The following is a 20,384-nucleotide window of genomic DNA, read 5'->3' as shown; positions in this document are numbered from 1 at the left end:
CTTGCTTCTCGGTGTCCTGCATTATTTTCTCTGCTCATATCCAGTAAACCCCCACGCACCCACGCACTCCCTTCATGGCTCTCAGACGCACTTCCTCTACTTCTCTCTTTGTAAGGTCATCTTCTTTTGTCTTGTTCTGACGCGCTCCTTCACCAGCTCACACAGAGGCAGCCACTACTTCACCATCTCATACAGAAGTTCAGTTTTATTAATGGTTGTCCACAGTTTCATTGTGGATGTAGACTGTGTTGATTCATTCATCTCTTGGTGGGCATCTAGGTTGATCTGTGTCACGGCTATGGTGACTAGTTCTGCAAGTGGACAAGGGCGTGCAATATCTCTGTGTGTTGCTGACTTAGATTCCGTAAGGCGCAGCCCTGGGGAGTGGAACACCTGAATCACAGGGTCATCCCATAGTTAGTGTCTTGCAGGACCTCTGGCCTGATTTCCATAGCAGCTGCTATTGGAAATAGTTTATTCCCCCTGGCAGAGCATAGAAGTTCCTTCCTTCCACAACCTTTCCAGCATTTGCTATTTGATTTCTCTCTTTCTTGTTTAAAAAGAATCATTTTCATCCCCACTGACATAGTGTCATGCCGTTTTTTTTAAAATAAAAGAAATCTTGGAAGGATGGTCATCACAAATGTAATCAAGGTCTCTTGATTTTTATTTTCTCCAAATCCTCTAATTTTTCTTAAATGTTGTTAAATTCTTATAGTAAATGTTTTTAAGCCTCCAGGAATTTTCACATTCTCCTTTTCCAATACTTTCATCCATTCACAGCTATCGGTTAGAATCTGGGGTGAGTTCTGACATAGGCCCTGAGTTTTCCTTCAGACCGTCTTACAGTCACTTCTGTTAAAGGCAGATCCCAGAGTTGGGGCACGGCCTTTGGTGGGTTCCTGGTTTTAGACGAAAGCAGCAGGTATAAAGCTGTCTCCAGCTGGGTCTTGTGTTCACAAGTGAACCCTGTGCTCAGGCCAGTCACACTTCTCACCGTTCAATCTCCTCCCTTATAAGAACTGTCCAAGTCACTATTTCTAAATTCAGTGAAAATTCAGCTGTTAGTCACTGTGGAATTCCACAGTTCTGGCAAAGGTGAAACCGACCCTTTTGGTTTAAATAAAGAATAAACTATGTAAGACTGCAAATGGTGTGGAGTAACCGTGGCAGAGGAAGCAGAGAGCTAGGGAGGCCCACGGAGATCCACAAAGATACCCTGCAAAAGACTGCTGGCAAATGGTCGAGAGACGGCAGGAACTGACCTACTCTGGTGATGGGATGGCCAGACACCTTGATAGTTGTGCCATAAACCCCATCCAAGGAAGGTCTGAGGAATCTGGATGCAGACATCACGGCTGGGCCCCTGGTGAGCACTGGGAGTCTAATTAGTGAGATAGAAGAGGGTTATATGAGCCGAGAATTGTTGAAGCCGGTTGGATAAAGCACAGGGACAATAACCAAATGAATGGAAGCACAGGATCTATGAACCAAAGGCTGAGGGGCCCCCAACTGGGATCAGGCCCCCTGAATGGGTGAGACGGTCATTTGGCTTGACCTGTTTGGGAGGCAGCTGTGCGTTGGTGCCGGGTCCTGGGCTCGTTGCATGAGTTGGCTGTTTGAATCCTGGGACTTATGCAGGGACACTTGGCTCGGCCTGGGAGGGGGGGGAATGAACCTGCCTGGACTGAGTCTACCAGGTCGATCCAGGTCCTCATGGGAGACCTTGATCTGAGAAGGTGGGAATGGGGGGTGGGCTGGGGGAGGGGGAGGGCGAGAGAGGGGAGAACAGGGGAATCTGTGGCTATTATGTTGAACTGAATGGTGTGTAAAATAAAAAAAATTTAAAAAAAAAAAAAGAAAAAAAAAAAACTGCAAATGGTGAAAATGAGAATATGCCCCCAGAAAAGAACATACTAGCTAAAAAAAAGTCTCTGTCTCAAAAAAGAAGCAAAGTAAATAAACAGTCCTTCTGCGGTCCCTGTTTAGAATAAATATAATATTCACATAACCACTATGGTCCATGAAGAAAGTATATTCTTTTATTGATTTTTTCATTCATACATATTTCAACTTTTATTAATAATATTCAATAAATTTGATTCCTTAATCATAAAAACCTGCTGTATACATTGTTTACATGTTGTCAAAATCTCCACTCCAAGAATCACAAAAACTTCACTGATTCTAAGAGTGGAACCATCACAGAGATGGGAGGAGCTAATTAGCATACATTCAAAGACTGAATTATAGATATGCACCATTTAGTTGGCACTGTTCATTAATATTGTAGCATTTTCTTGTCAGAAACATGTTGCTGGAGAGCTTCTCTCCAGGTTCCACCAATCTCCGCAGTCCAAAATCCACAATATAAAATAATCACTCAGACAGTTATATCACTTATAGACTGTATGGCCGTGGCAGGCTTCTTGTTAACTGTTCTTATATCTTAAATTAACCCATTTCTATAAATCTATACCTTGCCACGTGGCTGGTGGCTTACCGGCATCTTTACATGCTGCTTGTCCTGGCGGTGGCTGCAGTGTCTCTCCCCACTTCTTCCTGTTTCCCCAATTCTCCTCTCTCTTTGTCCTGCCTATACTTCCTGCCTGGTCACTGGCCATCAGTGTTTTATTTATTTATAGAGAGTAATATCCACAGCAGAAACAGCATTCAAGACTCAGTCACAAAGTACCAGAATTTGCTATTCACATTTTAATCAGCTTTTTAGCTTCAAGCAACAACCAGTCAGTTTGAAGAAGCAATCCACAGTCCAGCTTCAGAATCAAAACCCTCCAACTTCTTTACGCACTCCAAGATGCTGTCTGTGAGTAGGAAGCCTCAAGGGGTTTTGATGTTCAGTTGTGATGATCCTGACAAGAATTACAAAATGAACAGTACACTTCATGTCCAGATTGCATTAGCAATCACGTGAGAAGGTTCTAGAATGCTTACATTGAAATGCAGACCCTAGTTACTTGCTGAAGCAATTCTTCCTAAGACTACAACAGACTTAGGATTTTGGTTCTGTTCTGATGGGCAATTTAACTTCATTGTAACAATTTTGTTTTGTTTGTTGTTTGTTTGTTTGTTTGTTTGGGGTTTTTGTTTTTTTGTCTGTTTGAGACATGGTTTCTCTGTGTAGCCCTGACTATCCTGGAACTCACTCTGTAGACCAGGCTGGCCTCAAACTCACAGAGATTCACCTGCCTCTGCCTCCTAAGTGCTGGGATTAAAGGTGGGCACCACCACGTCCAGCTAACAAATCTTAAATTCCTTTACTCCAGTTAAGCTAAGTTTAATTCACTAAAGCCATACCAACTCCAAAAGGTCCATTGAGAACATGTATATCATGTTAATGAAAAGCACTGAATTTCTTAAGTTAACCTCCCTAGGGAGAAATTAAACCAATGGAACATGGATCGCTGCACGGGAACACCAGAAAAGGGGGATTTTCTAATAATGTTTACATATGTTGTAGCCTCACACAAAATTTTGGCAATAATTAAGACCTTTTAAAAAAGAATTTGTACCCCCCCCCAAAAAAAATTTAGGTGTAAAGTAATATCACTGGACCAAACTTCATTTAATAATTTCTATTGTAAGTATATTTTTTACATCATAAATGGGGTTTGCAATCCCAAGTGAAAACACATTCTTCCCCTCAGAGTCTGAGATGCTATTCTAGATCCTACTTTCCAAACCCCATTGTCTTTGCTGTTTTTCAGATTCTGGGGCCTGATATTTAAAAGGCTCCACACTAAATGGAATGACTCGTGCTGGTAAGAGCTTTCTGAAAACTGCCCACTACATATAAGAAATGGTTTCCATCAAAATGTGAGCAGTATGGGAAAAACATTAAATCCCTGTTAAGAATTGACTTATTCTTAAACCAATAGGGCCAGTGCTGTTCTCTGACACAAATGATCAAGTTAAGTTATTTTTGTAGACTTCAGCGACACAGACAGACCTCTGTCCTGCTCAGTCCTCTATGCAAAGTTGTTATTGAGATTTACTGGGGAGGGGGACTACTCGGAGGAGGAACAGGCTACCTTAGAGGGACAAGCTGCCTTGGTAGCTTCTCTCAAATGTTCATTTTTTTAAAAAAGCTAATGGAAATGTTTTTTGGTACCATGTGGCACACTACTCTTCACACCAGCAAAGGCATCAAAACTGTCTTTTTTAGGAAATTGTTCATCTTTAAGACGATTATTTATTTAGTTTTTAACTGCATAATTCAACATTTAAAATTGTTATCTTCGGTGCTTCAATACTGAGCAAATTTCTTTTTCAAATGATCTTCACAACCCAGAACACAGGCACCAAATCAGTACTCCCAAGTCACTTTGTTTACCAGAATAACGCAACGGAATGGCCAGAAATCTGAGGAGAGATGTTCTGAATGTAAGCAAGCTTTCAACATGTGAAACAGGATTTCCGCTCCTCTGAATTGCCCTCAAAATGAGAATACTCCTGTTTAGTAAGTCAATATACTATTCTTAAAAATTAAAGTTTGGTCACTAGGATAAACTGAATAAAAATTACCCTCATCCCACTCCAAACGACCAGCTTTAATCACTCCTATACTTCACAAAATCAGGAAAGTTGTACCGGCTGAGACCTTTAAAATCTGAAGGCTCATCCTCTGCTATTCCATTCCCAGCTGCCTCCCTGGTTTATTCCAAACACACACACACACACACACACACACACACACACACACACACACACAACACAACACACACTGTCGAGTAAGACATTCTTTGTGTCTGTGATAAATTATGAGGAATATGAACTAGGTGTGCAACAAGGTATTTATAGGTACTTTGTAAACATCAGAGTCCCTAGGGTCCTTAGTTCCAAAAGGGACGCAAACAGGGACCACTACTTTCCCAGACGTTCCCTCGCCGCATACTGACAAAGGGCGGAGAAGAAGTCCTCGTAACAGAGGTTCAGTGAGAAGGCAAGGACACGATCTCAGCCAGTCTGATTTGCCAGGGGAGAAGCCTAACGTGCTGTCCACAGAACCAAACTTCAGAACTAAATCCGGATCAGGGAAGCCGTGGGAACGAAGCAAGCCGTCAAACACATCCACGTTCAGATCCGTGGCTCTCCGTTGCTGCGCGCCACCAACTGGCAGAAGTCCTGGGCGGCTCTCACAACGTCCGCTTTCCCCGTCTTCTGGGGACAGCACCTGCACTGCCGACCGGCAGATTAAAACTAGACCGTCTTTGCCGTTACTCTGTGCCAACTCTGCTGAGTATCTGGAACAATCTAAGCCCAAAGTTCCTGTTGTCGTTTTAAAATTTCCTCCATCAGTCTGGAATTATTTCTCTTGAGAATACCTTGGTGGTCGTAGACGCTAACGTAGGAGATCCCCACGGCCACGCACCACGCCACGATGCTCGCCACGTCCGAGAAGCTGTGCTCCAACTCCGTGATCAGCAGACCCAGGTGCACGGGCAGCTTGTGCAGGGTCCGGCAATCGCGCGCCAGCGCAGCCCGGGGTGCATTATGGCAGCGCCGGGTTCCCAGCAGCGAGTACGAGTTCGAGTGCCGGTGCAGGTGCCGGTGCGGGCTGCGACGAGAGTGGCCACGGTTCGTCAGAGGCTTGGGGAGCCACCGGATCCAGCTCAGGTGCCCGGGCGCGCGCGCAGCGCCGAGATGAAGCGCGTGGTGCGGGCAGAGCAGGGCTTGCAGTGCCCGCCACATCAGCGCGCGCAGCACCCGCTGCATCAGCGCCTGCAGCCCGGCCATCGTCGCGAGAGCCGGGTGCCGCCTCTCCCACGCTCACAGCTGTCCCTGGCTCCCGCGGCCCCACCCTCCACTTGCTGTGCGACTGCTTAATGATAGCTACCCTGACACGAGTGAGATGGGATCTGGAGACCTTTTAATCATTTTTTTAAAGAATTATTTTTTAGATGTGAGTGGTGAATGTGCGTTGTGCTTGCAGTTAAGTTTATATACACCTCTTAGGTGCAAGAGCTGGTGTTAACCAGAAGAGGGAGCCGGGCCCAATAGAAACAGAATTACTGTTGTGAGACGCTAAGGAAGTTGGGAATCAAACCAGGGTCCTGAGAAAGGCAGGTAGTGGATGGACTGTCTCTCCAGCCCCTGGAATGTAGTTTTGATTCTTCGTTTCCCAGCAGATAAAAAAGACTGAGCATTTTTCAGAATTTTATTGGTCATTTGGATTTCTTTTTTGATGACTATATATTTAACTCTTTTACATATATATATTATATTTGCCTGAGGGTCTGTGCACACCTCACCCATAAGTAACTCCAATAAACTCATTGGTTTTGTCAAGACAAACTTGGGTAGAACCATCTCTTGGTTGTGTCTTTGGTGCCCTCTCTGGATATCCCTAGAAAATGTCCCGCAGCACAGTTAAAGCCTGAGCACGGACAGACAAAAAAAGCAAAAGACGGGGTAAAGCAGAGCATTGCCCTGACGATGGGCAGCAAGGCATGTAGCTAAGACGGATCTGTTTGAAGATGAAGCGGTCATGAGCGCAATCCCAATGTGGCCGCCTTTCCCACGTGGTATTGGAGGTTACGACTGGTTGCTCAAAGGGGCAAGTGTATGATTTCTGTTGTGAGGGAGAGGACAGGCAACCAGTGTCAAGTCATCTGCACGTGAAGCGTCCCAGGTGGCATGGAGACACCTAACATATTCCTGCTCACACGGTGGCACAAAGAGAAATCTGACTTTCTCCTTGTCCTGACTTTTGTTTTATCCACTCAGTAAAGCAGAGAATGCTCTCTAGAGAGAGAGTGTCATGCTTTCTTAATAAATGGAGTCTACCACACAAATATGTAGGGTAAAATCTATGATTCCATATGTATACAGGGGCCTCGATAATGGCCCAGTGTAGGAAACTATAATTGGTCAAGAGTCTGCATCTGAGCTGCTTGAATTGAAAGAAGGCTTTAAACAGAAATGAGGGAGCCCCTTGCAGCGTGGCCCGTGAGGTCATGGGGTATGGGACAGATGAGATCAGTCTGAGACTGTAGAAGTAGAGAAACTGAGAGATGTGACTGCTTTCCCTTCCCTGAGACCAAAGCTGTGTAATGTGATCTAACGTGAGAGACGACTGGTTCTGAAGCCGTTGGGAACCCTTGCTTAGTGCTGCCTGTGGTCCCCAGGAAGGGTGGACATTTGCTGAAGAGAGGGGGTGTTTGATTTCCAGTTTACCTAGCCTGTAGAGGCAAGAGACCCAAGTTAACTCATGGGGACTTGAGTGGTAGAGGACTTCAGTTACTTTGCTGAGGCCCATGATGGGGAAGGATTATCGCGAGACATGATAGGCTCCAGAACCCTGGAATGATTTGGACTGGCATTTTAAATTGGGTTTTAGGTGCTAAGAAGTCAAGATGAGGTGGAGGCAGGAAAGCAGATGATGGAATCTGTCTGGGTTCAAAAGCAAGTGTGATAAGATTTGTACTGGGTCAGAGTTCCCAAGGAAAATTTTTGGCAGAAAACCAAAAGCGTCTGAATGGCCCTCAAAGCTGGGCAACAGTTTACCAGGGAGATGAGAGAGGAAGCGAATGGCAGAATAGTTCAAGTTAGAGAAAACAAAAAAAGATTAAGCTTGTTCTAGAGGTGAACAGTTATATTTCCCACAGAGAATATTCTATGTAAATTTTCCTCTGCCAAAAACATATACTGGGGAGGAGGGGGTTGTTTGCATGGCCTGGGGCCCTTCCAACAGCCAGGTGAGGTCGATGGGGAGGCGGGAGTACCAGAATCAGCCTGTCAGAACTGGGGAGTCAACCCCAGTAGCATGTACGGTCATTAAGAACACAACCATGATGATACACAAGGTTAAATTGTTGGACACCCTTCTACCAGTGTGTACAAACAGGAATATATCATTATGTCTTCATCATTATTTGGCAACTGAGGGATGAACTCAAGGCTTCACACATGCTAGGAAAGCACTCTACATCCCCACCCAAGAGAAACCTTTAAATGATGTAGTCCCACTAAGCAGTAGGAAATCCCCATGGGTATTATAAACTGCAACATGCTCAAATACTTCAATTTAGGTATTGTCCGGGTGACTTTTATTTTCCTATTTTCTACATTAAAGCTTGAATAAACACATTGTGAATAGGGATACATAGGCAAGTGCTCTAACTTCCAGCTGTACCCCAGTCACAAACAAGGACATCTGGCCATTCTGTAAACATTTATTAGTCATAGGTAAATACTAGTTCAGTTACTATGTATCATTAGTAATACATACCCCAGAGCAGGGTGGGGGATAGAAAACACTAGCTAGGATCCAGAATAAGAAGTAACAACATGGATGAAGACATCAATCAGTCCAATCAATTTGAGAGACAGAGGTGAGATTTCTGGGTCACAACTACACGTTGATCTACTAAAACCCAATGTGACCTATAAGAAAGGAAGAAAGCAATGTTTGACACAAGCTATAGACACAGTCATTTAACTACACAAGAATCGTTCTCCAACGTAATACTACACACCATTGAGAGGGGTGAGTACAGTTACATGACACAATGGGATACATTCACAAAAGCATTTCAGAGTGGAAATCAGATGGAAGAAGGACCAGCCGGGGCTGATCCAGTTCTGTTGTAGAAGTCCTTGCTTAGCGTAGGTGAGATCTGGGCTCTGCCTGCAGCCCACAAAAAGTATGGCCAGGCAGTGGTGGCGCACGCCTTTGAGCCCAGCACGTGGGAGGCAAAGGCAGAAGGATCTCTGTGAGTTCGAGGCCAACCTGGGCTAAAGAGCGAGTTCCAGGAAAGGGCTCCCAAAGCTACACAGAGAAATCCTGTCTCAAAAAAAAAAAAAAGTAACTACTGGATAATTCTGTTGATATAAGGTTAAAAATGGATGCTGGGACTTTTCCTTAAGAAACACCTTAGGGCCGGGTGATGGTGGCGGCGGCGGCGCGGCGGCGGCGGTGGTGGCGCACACCTTTGATCCCAGCACATCGGGAGGCAGAGCCAGGCGGATCTCTGTGAGTTCGAGGCCAGCCTGGGCTACCAAGTGAGTTCCAGGAAAGGCGCAAAGCTACGCAGAGAAACCCTGTCTCGAAAAACAAAAAACAACAAAACAAACAAAAAAATAGAAACACCTTAGGAAATGTCCCTTGTGGGGTAATGAGAAAAATATGGTGACAAGGAATTAAATTTAAAATATTTCCTGAAGAAAGGCAACCAAGAAACACAGCCTACAGAAACACTGACAGGCTAAAGCCAACATTTTAATAGTGAAACTGAGCTTTTCAGATTTTCCAGAGGAACCAGTGGGAGACCCCAGATACTCACAATTACTTCTCAAATAGAATGGGCTTGTCCTTATGGTGTATACAGCACAAGAATTGAGTGCCACACAAAATATGATAAGTTTCTTCTTTATCTATGTCACATTTTTCCTTGCAAACGCCTTTGAACATCCAGCATGAATCAAAAATTTGTCTTATGTAAATATTCAGTCCACTCCTAACTGTAAAGAAGGGGAAAAGGTTAATGGCCAATTATTCCCCTCCAGTGCATGGATAATTTAGACTTCAGGCCCTTCACACTTTTATAAGAAACTCTACATAATCAAATATATCCGCCGGATCTATGGCTACACACTCCTTCCAGTTGCTTTGGCTCCAGCTTTCAGGGGCCCCTTTATGAGCCATTAGCTCCCATGGTCCAAAATGAACAACCCACTGGTCATTTCTCTGCATGGGACAGCACAGTAGGTTCCGTGTGCTGTTATTTTCTACATGGAAGACAGAGAAGAAGTTCCAGGTGTCTGCAGAGACTCTCAGGGAGCTTTTGGTTGTCAAAAGTTCAGTCTGAAGAAAGGAAGACCAATGGTCTGGAACTCAGAAGCCTTGAATTCCATGCCAATGTGTCCAATATCTTTCTGGATGACTTTTTGTTAAGTGCCCATTATCCGTCCTAGCTTAATGACAGGGTACTCAGAGGTATCCTGTGGGGCAATGGGTAAGAAATGGCTTGAGGTACCTAAAACCCATACCTACAACCTAGCAATGTTAATACCTAAGTGCCCCTGGAAGCCAAGGAATAATGGACAGGTGGTAGGGCACAGTTCATGGGACTGGGAGCAGCCTGGGTCATCCTGTTCCTCTATGGCAAGCTTTGTTGTCTCTACTAGCTGCCAGCATAGAACCATGGATTGGGTTTGATCTGCAGAAAGAATCAATGTGTGCAATAGTGTATGGTCAGATGCTCCTGGTAAGCACACTTGCCTGTTGTGTGCTCACTAGCCCCGGAGCACCCCTCTGGGGACAGAGAGTCAAGAGGAGACTCTGGGCAGTCTCCAGAGATCCGGCCACACACAGGAGCAGCAACCATCTCAGTGTGTTCCCCAGTATCTGTCTTTTAAATGTTTCACACTTGGGCCTTAAGTGGCAGCTTTTGAATATGAAGATTTGAGGTAGGAAGAAGAAGGAGCTTTCTGAACACCTTCTCCTGAAAATCACTAACTGGGGACTTCTCCATATTTTTTTTAAGGTTTTTCAAGACAGGATTTCTCTGTGTAGTCCTAGCTGTCCTGGAACTCACTATATAGACCAGGCTGTCCTCGAACTTGCAGAGATATATCTGCCTCTGCCTCCCGAGTGCTGGGATTAAAGGCGTGTGCCACCACTGCCCAGTGTCTCCATATTCTCACATTACTCCCTTCTGTCCGGAGCACAGAATCTGGTTACTCATTCTGATGCCCTACAGGATCCCACTGTGCTACAAAGTAATTTACAACACTCTGACAACTAGCTCAGGTTTTAGATTCTTCTCACTGTAGCATTTGTCTTGACTTCTAAATAAAATAAAAAGGTGTGTGGACAGCCAACATGAGGGGCAAGCCCCAAAGGTCCTCTAGGAACAGCTTCCTTCCACCATGTCTGTCTGTCCTCTAAGAGTCTCAGCACTCTACTCTGCCCCATTTCTGCTGATGTTGGTCCAGTCTTGCCCACAACAAGCTCCACTGATGTTCAAGACCCAAACTCAGAACCACCTTTTTCTTTGAAGAGAGCCATCTCTTGTTCATGTCCTTGGCACATCTCTTCATTTCCTACAACAACCCACACCATTTCTCTCTGCCCATATCTCTCTCTGTTTCTATTCCTGGCCTCTCAGCGCTGTCTTTATCTCAGTCTTATAGAACCCCACACCATGATTCCATAAGGAAAGGAATCCATGTTACCTGGTGGAACATAGGAGAGCAAGACAAAGACCACCAGGACCAATGGTACGCTCCTCATGGCCAAACCAGTGAGCAGAGTCAGCAGGGATGGAAGGAAGAGGCAAGTCACTGTATATGTTAGCTCTTGAGACCTGTGGAGCTGTGTGGCTAGTGAACTTCTGGAACAAGAACATCTGCTTGCTCCATTGAGCAGCCCAATAAATGCAAGCTTGGACTTTGAATACGGCATCTCATCACTAACAAATGCTTGCTGGCCTCCAATTCTGAGCTATCAACCCCATTTACACTGTGTCAATTGTCTCATTCAAAGCCTGCTGGATTCTGTCTAGATGTGTGTCTTTCTATCTTCAGAGGACACCCATTTCACAAATGCCTAGTGTGTTCAAAGTTGTAAGTCTTGTGTCATTGCAGTGGTGGTGGTGGTGGTTATTTTCACTCTTACACACTCAAAACTCAAGGTGGGAATTCTCCCTTTTGAAAACCAAGTCCTCTGAATTGTAACTGGGATAAATAGCTTTACCAAGTTCACGTAAATCATCTCTGCAGGAACACAATGTACAAACGGACTCCTGTATGGTGAAAGCTGAAGACTGCCTGACATGATTGTAGCTTGGCTCTAAGCTTTTTAGAAAGCAAGAGCTCCCCAAAGAGTGCAGGAATAAACCCCATAGTACCACCAACAGGATTTCAGAGAACACTGAGCCATGGCCTCCTACTGAGCATGGCTATGTGCTTAGGTATGTGCTGGGCATGTGAGTTATGCACAGGAAGTGTGATAAAAAATTCTCTTTGAGGGCTGAAGGTCAACAGGGTTTGGTGTTTAACAAAAGCTGCGTGGTACTGTATGAAGACCAAAGATCCCTTAAGGAGTAAAGCTGAGCACTGATCTGTACTCTGCACGCCAGCTTTGTGAGCTTTGAATAAGACACTTCATCTGACTACACTCCAGTAATTCCCACCTGTAGAGCAGGTTGTACATCATGGGTCTATCTATCCTGTCTCAGAGACTTTCAAGAGCAAATGATGTAATTTTCATGAAAAAAAATCTTTGTGAACTGTACCAGCAAGCCATATAAAAACAAAGACCTTTAAAACAGAGGTGATACACTTTCAGCTAGAGAGCAAAGAGCCAGCACTAGAAACTGGCTCTTTCATCACTGTCCTGGGGCTGGCACTGTAGCTCATTTTTTAGAGCCCTTGTATTGGTGAAATTATTATGGCCACTTCACGTAGTTTAAGAGGATATTTATTTAATGGCGTAACTCACAAACTAAGTGATAGGTAGGTCGCAGGGTCTGGAAAGGTGTATCACAATCCAGCAGTGTTCTCTGGAGCTCTGCTCAGTCCATCTCCATGGCTCAGGGTCCCGACACAGAGAGAGCGCACAGAGAGAGCGCTGGCCCATCCAGCTCTTGGTCTCCAGGTGCCTCCCCTGGTCCTGCTCGTAGGCGTGACAGTTGCCAGAGTCTCAATGGGGTTGGAAACTTCCAGATCCAAGCTGGAATGGCTACCACTACATCTCCCCCTTTTTGTCTAAATAAGAAGGTTCTAAACTAATACAAGACTATATACAAAGAATGGTTATCATATATATTGTCCAGGAATAATGAGGATAATGACCTAGATAAGATGTAACTACAACCAATGCAAACATATCAAGCAAGAAACACATACTAAAATCCAGAGAAGTATAGAGCATAGGTAAATGGCATGTTATAAAGATCATTCAAAGGTGTCCTATCCTAAAGAACTGAATCTAATACTTAATATGTTCTATCTAAGATATATATATATACTAAGTTGTAACTATAACTGCTAGTCTTCAATCCCATCAAAGACCTGAGAAGGAACATAATAGATATTGGTGAAATTATTATGGCACTCCACGTAGTTTAAAAGGATATTTATTTAATGGTGTAACTCACAAATTAAGTGATAGGTAGGTCTCAGGGTCTGGGAAAGGTGTATAACAGTCCAGCGGTGTTCTCTGGAGCTCTGCTCAGTCCACCTCCACGGCTCAGGGTCCTGGCACAGAGAGAACGCACAGAGAGAGCACTGGCCCATCCAGCTCTCGGGTCTCCAGGCACCTCCCCTGGCCCGCCTTGTAGGCTGACAGTTGCCAGAGTCTCAATGGGGGTTGGAACTTCCAGATCCAAGCTGGAATGGCTACCCATACACCTTGTCTCGAATGCACAACACTATAGCTTGATCCTAATGCAAATAAATAATAAGTAAATAATAAGTTACTATCACTCTGCCCTATGTTTTATCCACAGACTAGATGTACATAGATAATGGTGGTTTGAAAAAAAATGGGCCCCCAAAGGGAGCGCACTATTGTAAGAAGTGTGCCACTGTAGAGGCAGGCTTTGAAGTCTCATATATGCTCAAGATACCACCTGGTGTCTCAGACCACTTCCTGTTGCTTACAAGTCAAGATGTCATGGTGCTTCTCCAGCACCATGTCTGCCTGCACACCACCATACCACCATGTCGTACACAAATAATAATGGACTAAACCTTGAAAATGTAAGCCACCCCAATTAAATGTTTTTTTTCTTTATAGGAGTTGCCTTAGTCAAGGTGTCTCTTATACAGCAATAGAAACCCTAACTAAGATGGATAGATAGATGATAGACAGACAGACAGATAGATAGACGGACAGACAGACACACCACCTGGCCACTTCAATGGCTCTTGTTTTCAAACTTCAGGAATCTTATAACATGATGTGGGTTCATATCTTTGAAAGACCCATGAGAAACCTACAAAGCAGAAAAATCAGCAAATAATGAACAAAAGACATGTGTTACTGTGTGTCCAGGCACAGGTGTGTGGTTCACGCAGATCCATGGAATGAAGACTCAGAGCATCTTAAAGAATGAATCTAGCCTTTCATGCTGCAGGGGCGGGTCCAGCTCGAAGGACTTAAGCCCTATCTCTTTGCCTAGGCAGTTTTATTTCTCTCCATTATAGTTTAGCCAGTTAATTTCCATATGCTCAAAACAACCTAAAAGGAGCTCCCAACAATACAATGCCAAGTGCAAATTCCTCAATTTATCAGGTTTTCCAGGTTTCCTGAACAAGTTTTGCATAGCTTTGTATCCTTGGCAGACTCTGAGACAAGATTCACATAGAGGGCAACAAGAGAAACAGAAGTATTGGTTATACAAAAGATGAATTAGGCTAGGTACTATGTTGTGGATGTCTGTATGTCAAACTGCTCTATTGGTCAATAAATAAACACTGATTTGCCAGTGGCTAGCAGGAAGTATAGTGGACTAACAGAGAGGAGAAAAGAACACAACAAAAGGCAGAAGGAGTCACTGCAGCCGCGCCATGACAAGCACCATGTGAAGACGCCGGTAAGCCATGAGCCACGTGGCAAGGTATAGATTTATGGAAATGGATTAATTTAAGCTATAAGAACAGTTAGCAAGAAGCCTGCCACGGCCACACAGTTTGTAAGCAATATAAGTCTCTGTGTTTACTTGGTTGGTCTGAGCGGCTGTGGACTGGCAGGTGACAAAGATTTGTCCTGATTGTGGGCAAGGCAGAAAAACTCTAGATACAGTACTATGCTCTGAAGCCAGCCAGTGTGGCTCAGCGGGAATGCAGCCACAGACATGAGTTCAGAGGAACTTGAAGGTCAAAGTGATCCAGTGCTGTGAGAGACACTCTTAAAGAGCTTGTTCCAACTAGAAGCATTAGTACAGCCAAATTTACTTTCCCTGGTCCATAAGTTTCTGATCTTCTCTCCATATTAGTACATGCTAATAAAGACTAAATAAAATGCCCAGAATGTTGGCCATAGTGAGTATGTATCAGCCATGTTTTTTTCTTCTTATTGTTGTATGTTTGCATGTTTCTACTATCTCACAAATCACATTATCTATACATTCTCAATTCTGTATATAGCATGGCAAGATGGCTCAGATGGGCAAAAGTGCTTACCATGAAGCGAGGACCTGACTTTGAACCTTGAATCCTTGGTGGAAGAGAAAGCTGACTCCCACCAGGTGACCTCTGACTTCCATGAGCTGGCCATAGCATGTGTATGCCCATACTCAGACACTCACACACAATGATACTAAAATATTTTCAAAATCTAAAATACTGTGCATAGAAGAAGAGTGACTACAAGAGGTTGTTTTTGATTGATTTTGTTAATTTCTGACTTCCAGTTCAGTGAGACGTTGATTGTGCTAAGGTTGGCCAGTGGAAAGGTGTTCAATAGAGTCTCAGTATTGTTTTGTTGTTTTCAGCCATTGTTGGTTTTTTTGTTTGTTTGTTTGTTTTTTGTGTCTCTTTGCCTCACTTATTACAATAATTTAAATTCTGGTTGCCATGAAAAAGGGTAGTGAACAGCACAGACCCTGAGCACAACAATTAATAAATGGGACCTCTCGAAATTGAGAAGCTTTGCAGGGCAAAAGACACAGTCAATAAGACAAAAAGACACCAACAGAATGGGAAAAGATCTTCACCAACCCCACATCTGACAGAGGATTGATCTCCACAGTATATAAAGAACTCAAGAAACTAGACATCAAAATACTGAAGAGTCCAATTAAAAATGTGCTAAAGAGCTAAACAGAGAATTCACAAAAACAAGAGTCACAAATGGCTGAAAGACATTTAAAGAAATGCTCAACATCCTTAATCATCAGAGAAATGCAAATCAAAATGACTCTGAGATACCACCTTACACCTGTCAGATGGCTATGATCAAAAACACCAATGACAGTCAATGTTGGAGAGGATGTGGAGCAAAGGGAACACTCTCCACTGTTGTGGAATGTAAACTTGTACAACCACTGTGGAAATCAGTATGGCGGTTTCTCAGAAATTAGGAATCGAACTACCTCAAGACCCAGCCATCCCACTCTTGGGCATATACCCAAGGAATGCTGATTCATACCATAAAGATACATGCTCAGCTATGTTCATAGCAACACTATTTGTAATAGCCAGAACCTGGAAACAACCTAGATGCCCATCAACGGAAGAATGGGTGAAAAAAATGTGGTACAGATACACAATGGAGTACTACTCAGCAGAGAAAAACAATGAAAACATGAAATTTGCAGCAAATGGATGGAACTAGAAAAAATCACCCTGAGTGAGGTAACCTAAACCCAGAAAGACAGTCATGGTATGTACTCACTCATAAGTGGATTCTAGATATAAAATAAAGAACAATCAGACCACAACCCATAGAACCATGGAGGCTATATATATAGCATGGAGGTCCCTAGGACGACTGTGGCTTATAATAAATTTCGTTTTACTCAATTATTGAAAAAAAAATAGCCAAACGAATGGAAACACATGAACTATGAACCAAAGGCTGAGGGGCCCCCAGCTGGATCAGGCCCTCTGAATAGGTGAGACAGTTGATTGGCTTGATCAGTTTGGAGGCAACTAGCAGTGGACCAAGTCCTGTGCTCATTGCATGAGTTGGCTGTTTGAAACCTGGGCTTATGCAGGGACACTTGGCTCAGTCTGGGAGGAAGGGACTGGACCTGCCTGGACTGAGTCTACCAGGTTGATCGCAGTCCTCAGGGGAAGATTGCCCTGGAGAGGTGGGAATGGGTGGCTGGGTAAGGGAGGGTGGGAGGGAGAACAGGGGAACCTGTGGCTGATATGTAGAACTGAATGGTATTGTAAAATAAAATAAAAGGGAAAAAAAGGGAAGTATGGCTTTTTTCCCTCTACAAATTGTCTTCCAGTTTCTCAACCAAACTTGGAGATTATGAAGCCTAGACTTAATTTTACAGCTCAGGAGTATGCCATGATAACTTGAACAGATACAGAGCATACCTCCTGCAGACATCCTGTCTGCTGTTTAAAGGAAAGCTTAAGAGGATCCAGATACTCCTGCAGACATTGTCTGCTGTTTATACAGGAAAGAAAGCTTAACAGGATCCTATCTGTGGTTATGCCCTTGGAGATATCTAGATAATCCTGCTGAGCAGTCCAGATAATCCTGTTCAGCAGGTTGTGGTTCCCTGCCAAAAGTCTAGACCAATAGTTTCAAAAAATCACCTTGCGCCATATCCCTTCTTCCCAATCCCAAGTTGCCAATTCCCAGTTGTGATTTTTTCCCTATAAAAACCCTCTACACCTGAGCTCGTGGCCGTCACCACATTTCCCTCCATCTGCCATGTGGCGGCCCAGTTGAACCTGAATAAAAGGATTCTATGTGCTTGCACCCGAAACCGGCTCCTGGTGGTCTCTGGGGTCTCGCTAAACAGGTACAACAGAGATGGAGTCTGAGAGTCTTAGAGAAAGACTTCAGGACTAAGCAATTGTTCCTTCCTCCAACTGTCCAGAATCCCATACAAGATGGCTAACCTTCAGTTGATTTCCATCTAATCCTGGCTTATTTCCATCTGGAATTTGGCTAAAAACAGGGTTTCTCTGTGTATCCCTGGATGCCCTAGAACCTAGAGATTCTCCTGCCTCTGCTAGGATTAAAGGCATGCACCACCACCGTCTGGCTCACCAGGGCTTTCTTATACCTTCTGTTTTTGGCTAAATCCATAGAAAACTGATTTTTATTTTTTTTTAAGATTTCCTTGTCACTAAAGTTCAACAAAGTGGTTTTTTTTTTCTGTAACTAGATGTCTTATAGATCTTCTTTAGTGTCTTTATTAGAGATGGTCCCTGACTTAAATAGTTTGGCTTATAATTTTTAAATTTTTACTACAGTGTGAAAGCAGTATGAAAATTTGCTGCAGTTTTTAATTTTTATCTTCTCCAAGGGCTATATGATAAAATACTCTCAAGATGATGGTAATGGTTGCGGCTGCAGTTCCAGCTAGCCACACAATCACAAGGGTAAACCACCTATAGTTGTCATTATACTCTCTTGCTTAGGCTATGGTATTTGAGAGATTATATACATTAAATGCAACTTAACTTACAGTATTTTCCACTTAGGATGATTTTGTTAAGATATAATGTTGTTGATTTTCTTTTACTCTAGTACCACATTAGATCCAAAATGTTGTTGATTGTTTTTGCTCTTTTGGGGGCCTGCCACCCAGCTACTATTTTACCTGTTTCAAGAAACCCCCTTGTTTCGATGCAAGCACATAAGGTCCTTTTATTCAGGTTCAACCTGGGCCACTGCACAACAGATGGAAGAAATGTGGTGGCAGCCACAAGCCCAGGTACAGAGTTTTAGAGGGAAAAACCACAAGCTGGGAATTGCAACTTGGATTGGTAGAAGAAATATGGCACAAGGTAATTTTTTAAACTATTGGTCAGGACTTTGGGTGTTAAACCACATTTGAAACCATTGGGTTAGATTTTGGCAGGAACCACAACCCTTGAACAGGATTATCTGACTGATCACAGGATTATCTAGATATCTTCAAGAGCCAAAAAACTACAGACAGGATGTGTAGCTGGAGTTTTCTCTCCAGGTCCTGCCTAGCCCCAGCAGTCCTTAACCCACTTATAAAATAAACATACAGACACTTATATTATTTAACCTGCTTGGCATTAGCTCAGGCCTATCATGTCTAGCTCTTACTCTTATATTCAGCCCATTTCTATTAATCTATACTTTGCCACGTGGCTCATGGCTATTGTACCTTACATCTTCCTTGTCCTGGCGGCGGCTCCAGACAGTCTCCTCCTTCCTTCCTGTTCCCTAATTCTCCTCTCTGTTAGTCCCATCTATACTTTCTGTCTGGCTACTGGCTAATCAGTGTTTTATTTATTAACATATTTGTCATACAGAACATCCCACAGCAAGGATGTCTGCAGGAGGATACTGCTCTGTATCCGTTCTAGTCATGCACATTCCTGAGGTCCTTCCTGGAACTGAGTACAGCAGGTGGTCTGAGATGGTGGCCCTTTCCTAAGGTAGAGCCCGTGAAGTCAAGTCTAGGCCTCCCAGTACCAAATAAATCATACATGGAGGTTTATTCTTAATTATAAATGCCTGGCCTTAGCTTGGCTTATTGCTAGCCAGCTTTTCTTAAATTATCCAATCACCCTTATGCCTCTGGACTTTCACTTTTTCTATTTCTGTTTATCTTACTCTTACTATGTGTGACTGAGTGGCGGTGGCTGGCCCTAGCATCCTCCTCTCCTTGTCTCTTGCTCTTTTTTCCTCTCTCTTTCTATATATATTCTCTATGCCTGCCAGCCTCACCTATCCTTTCTCCTGCCTCACTATTGGTCATTCAGTTCTTTATTAGACCATCAAGTATTTTAGACAGGCAAAGAATCACAGCTTCACAGAGTTAAACAAATGCAGCATAAGGGATGCAACACATCTTTGCATCATTAAACAAATATTCCACAGTATAAACAAATGTAACACATCTAAAATAGTCTATAAGTGCACCTCAAGTTGAGGGGCATCTGTAGAAAGAAGACCACCTAAGATTAGTAATGTTTGACTTCAGTTTTTCCACACAGAATATTCTCAGCTTCTGAGTGGTTCTTGGTTTTTTGTTTGTTTGTTTTTTTGTTTTGTTTTTTTCCCACCTAACCAGAATGGCTGAGTCTTCCTGAGCCTAGATTTAATAAGCTGAACTGCAGGAGCACTTGCATTAGGCATGTGCTGAGTGGAGCAGCAGACTGTTCACTGCAGTTGACTCAGCCTACTGGGCAAGCAAGCATGCAACATCCAGAAGCATAAAGAGTGACAACGCTTTCTCCCAAGTTATGTTAACCAGCATCACTACATCCACTGCTTGATCCATATCAAGAACTTCTCTGCCAGCCAAATAAACTTGACTGGGGGGGGGGTTGGGTGTTTGCCTAAAACAGCACCTCTGTGGATCAAACAGTTGCTGTGATTAAGTTAAGAAAGATTCTGTTGGTGAAAGCACAGGGAAGGAATTCAAGAAGATGTGCCAACATGGTCTTCATCGGCTTCACTGCTCTTCTGATCAAAAGAAGCTATGTTCATCCTTCACAGCTGAAAAACGAGTAGCCCTTCAGGCAAGAGTATACTCAAAACTAAAAGTCATCCCATCAGTTCCCCTGCCGTAAGCATTAGAACATTAAGGACCTGGAGAAATAAAACACCATCTGTGTGACCTGAATTTTTAAACTTTCTGTCACCTCCGTGTAACTCATCACATTTACTGGAAACTCATTATTTGAATAATTCATTTGTGTGAAAACTACAGTAAAGTAAGTTATGGTGACGTCGTGTT

General features: G+C 43.5%; 1 protein-coding gene and 1 pseudogene across 1 annotated transcript; both read right to left on the bottom strand.

Moving 5' to 3' along the window:
* Nucleotides 1–4,884: 4,884 nt before the first annotated feature.
* Nucleotides 4,885–5,757, bottom strand: LOC114693868 (annotated as a pseudogene).
* A 3,550-nt stretch (nucleotides 5,758–9,307) lies between these two features.
* On the bottom strand, nucleotides 9,308–11,257 carry LOC114693881 (beta-defensin 30-like). Its single transcript, XM_028870435.1, has 2 exons — nucleotides 11,200–11,257; nucleotides 9,308–9,483 (listed from the first exon to the last, which is right to left on the bottom strand). Exons 1-2 carry the CDS (start codon nucleotides 11,255–11,257, stop codon nucleotides 9,308–9,310), a joined length of 234 nt encoding a protein of 77 aa, XP_028726268.1.
* Nucleotides 11,258–20,384: the final 9,127 nt, after the last annotated feature.

Source organism: Peromyscus leucopus, unplaced genomic scaffold (genome assembly GCF_004664715.2).
Source record: "Peromyscus leucopus breed LL Stock unplaced genomic scaffold, UCI_PerLeu_2.1 scaffold_243, whole genome shotgun sequence".
Taxonomy (NCBI): Eukaryota; Metazoa; Chordata; class Mammalia; order Rodentia; family Cricetidae; genus Peromyscus; species Peromyscus leucopus.
Note: the sequence above shows the minus strand (reverse complement) of the source record. Positions and strands in the feature narration are given on the sequence as shown.

What these genes read in the sequence shown, in the direction of transcription:
- LOC114693881 (XM_028870435.1), bottom strand. Translation starts at nt 11,257, where the DNA reads ATGAGGAGCGTACCATTGGTCCTGGTGGTCTTTGTCTTGCTCTCCTAT. An exon ending in GCTCTCCTATGTTCCACCAG is followed by an intron (nt 9,484 to 11,199) that starts GTAACATGGATT and finishes CCTTCTTTACAG; the next exon opens with TTAGGAGTGGACTGAATATT.